Raw genomic sequence first — 2,086 nt, forward strand, 5'->3', positions numbered from 1 at the left:
CTGACCCCTCACTCTTGCTTCTGCTGGAACTAAAGATCAGCATAGACTACTGCTGGGGATTGGCCCAGAGGGGTTGGAACTAGTCTTGTATGGTGGGAGCAGAATCAGTAGCTTCTGGCATAACACTGAGGCCACCCATCCAGACACCCAGACAAATCTATTTCTTGACTGTCTCACTTCTCCCTGGATTGATGGTGATCATGGCCTACCCAGCGTCCTGGGTCTTAAGGCACTTGGTCCCGGCAGGACAGTTTGGGTTTTGGTGCCATCATGTTCTTACTTATATTTCTGAGGCAGTTAAGTCAGGCATCCAGGTGGCAGTCTGAGAGGTAGCCAAGCCCAGTCACTAAGGAAGCAGAGCACAGCCAGTTTAGGACTGACTGGGTTCTTAGAAGCTGTCCCCATGCAGCAGGTTTCTGACCCTTCATTTACTGCTTCTGTACTCACAGCCCCTCCCTTCTGCTCCAAGCTCTGTAAGCATCTGGCATCTTGGCTGGCTTGCTGCTTCCTGAGGCTCCTGGGGGTTCATGCATTTTAGGCTTTGTATACCCTGGGGACTGGACATTATTTCAAAACACTGTTCTTTAATGAATGTTCATGTCTCTTTGGGGAAGAAAATGAAGCTAATCACTCAGTGGAGTATACACACACATCACTGAAGTAGCAGAGTGCAGTGGAAAGAGTCAGAGAGATGTGGTTTTGAATCCCAGCTCCTACTCTTAATGGAAATCTTGGGCCAGTTAATTAACCTTTCTGAGCTTCAGTTTCTGTCTCTGTAGAAAGGAGCTAATGCCCACCTTTGTTGTGAGGATCAAATCAAATCAAAGACAAAAAAAGTATGTCGAAAACTCTAAAGTACCATACAAACATAAGGCAGTAGATTTATTATGGTGTTGTCCAATCTCTCTGGCACTCTATTTCCCCACCTTTGAAATGCAGGGATTACATTAAGGTAGGATTTCTAACCTCCTTCAATCCACCCCCTTTTTTTGTAGACACTAGCATCTCATACTTCCTATAGAGTCTAACATGCCCCCCACTTCCCTGAGAGAAATGCCCCTCCACCCTAGACCCATCACACAAAAAGATTTGATTTTATGTATTTCTACTTTCTATAATTTGTAATGTGAAAATGTTGATCAAACTATACATATTCCCAGTGGTGACTCTGATTCAGCCTTCACTTTCCAAGAATCCTTGGTTTAGACAATGTCTCAAGTCCCTTTCAGCTGCTTCTTTTTTTTAATCTGTGCTTCTAACTGCAATTTGTAGTAACCAGTCAGAGGGCAAGCAATTACTTGAAACAGCCAGCAGAGGGCAAAATGGAGTAGAGAATGGCCCCTAGTGTCAAGGGTACCTCCGAGGTCTGGGAGGAACTAGGCTGGGTGATTATTTAAGGCTGTGGGTAAGGGTGGTGGCAGGAAGAAACTCTTCTTAGGGAGAGAGCCTACTTTGACTCTTACCATTCTTGACTTGGATCGCTGACCCTTGGCCCTGTAGATGCACCACGGCTGGCTGGGAGGATGAGAAGGACAGAGAAAGTAGTCACTGTGAGAAATGGCTGCTTGCTCAGCCACCAGTTGCCAGGATTCCACCTTCTAGTCTTCATTTGTATCCCAATTCTGACCCCTCTCCCCTGTCTTGGGATGCGAGTGGCCACCTTTCTACTAGAGGGTAATATGATTTTATAGCTCTGCCAAATGTAATGCCTCTGAGCCTCATTTCCCTAACTGTGAAATGGGGATTCTGAGAATCTCTGTCTGGCCTCTCTCACAGAGATGTCTGAAGATCAACTGAGGTGACGAATATAAAATACCCTGCAAGCCATCCAGCACTGTGCAGCTGTGTAGATTGATTGCTGTGGCCAAACAGCTGTAGTGAGAGAAGCCGTGATGAGACAAGGCGAGGCAGTGGAACTGCCAGTAGAGATGGATCAGGAAGCTCAGGGACTAGGGAGGAGCCCTTCAGGCCATGAAGGCAAAAGGCCAGGCTGAGCTTGACCTGGAACTGGTTGGCTGATTTTCAAGAACATATTCTTAAAGTTCTAAGCTGCTGGCGTCAGGTGGTAGGAGTCCAGACAAGGTGT

At 46.6% G+C, this 2,086-nt stretch overlaps 1 protein-coding gene across 1 annotated transcript in view; it reads right to left on the bottom strand.

Moving 5' to 3' along the window:
* Positions 1-2,086, bottom strand: part of EDA (ectodysplasin A) — a gene marked incomplete at its 5' end in the record, with an annotated part of 12,991 nt that overhangs the window by 3,635 nt on the left and 7,270 nt on the right. The window contains 1 exon segment of the mRNA XM_010847844.1: positions 1,464-1,515. Coding sequence (XP_010846146.1) covers positions 1,464-1,515 — 52 coding nt within the window.

Source organism: Bison bison, unplaced genomic scaffold, assembly GCF_000754665.1.
Source record: "Bison bison bison isolate TAMUID 2011002044 unplaced genomic scaffold, Bison_UMD1.0 scf7180017849817, whole genome shotgun sequence".
In the NCBI taxonomy this organism is placed as follows: Eukaryota; Metazoa; Chordata; class Mammalia; order Artiodactyla; family Bovidae; genus Bison; species Bison bison.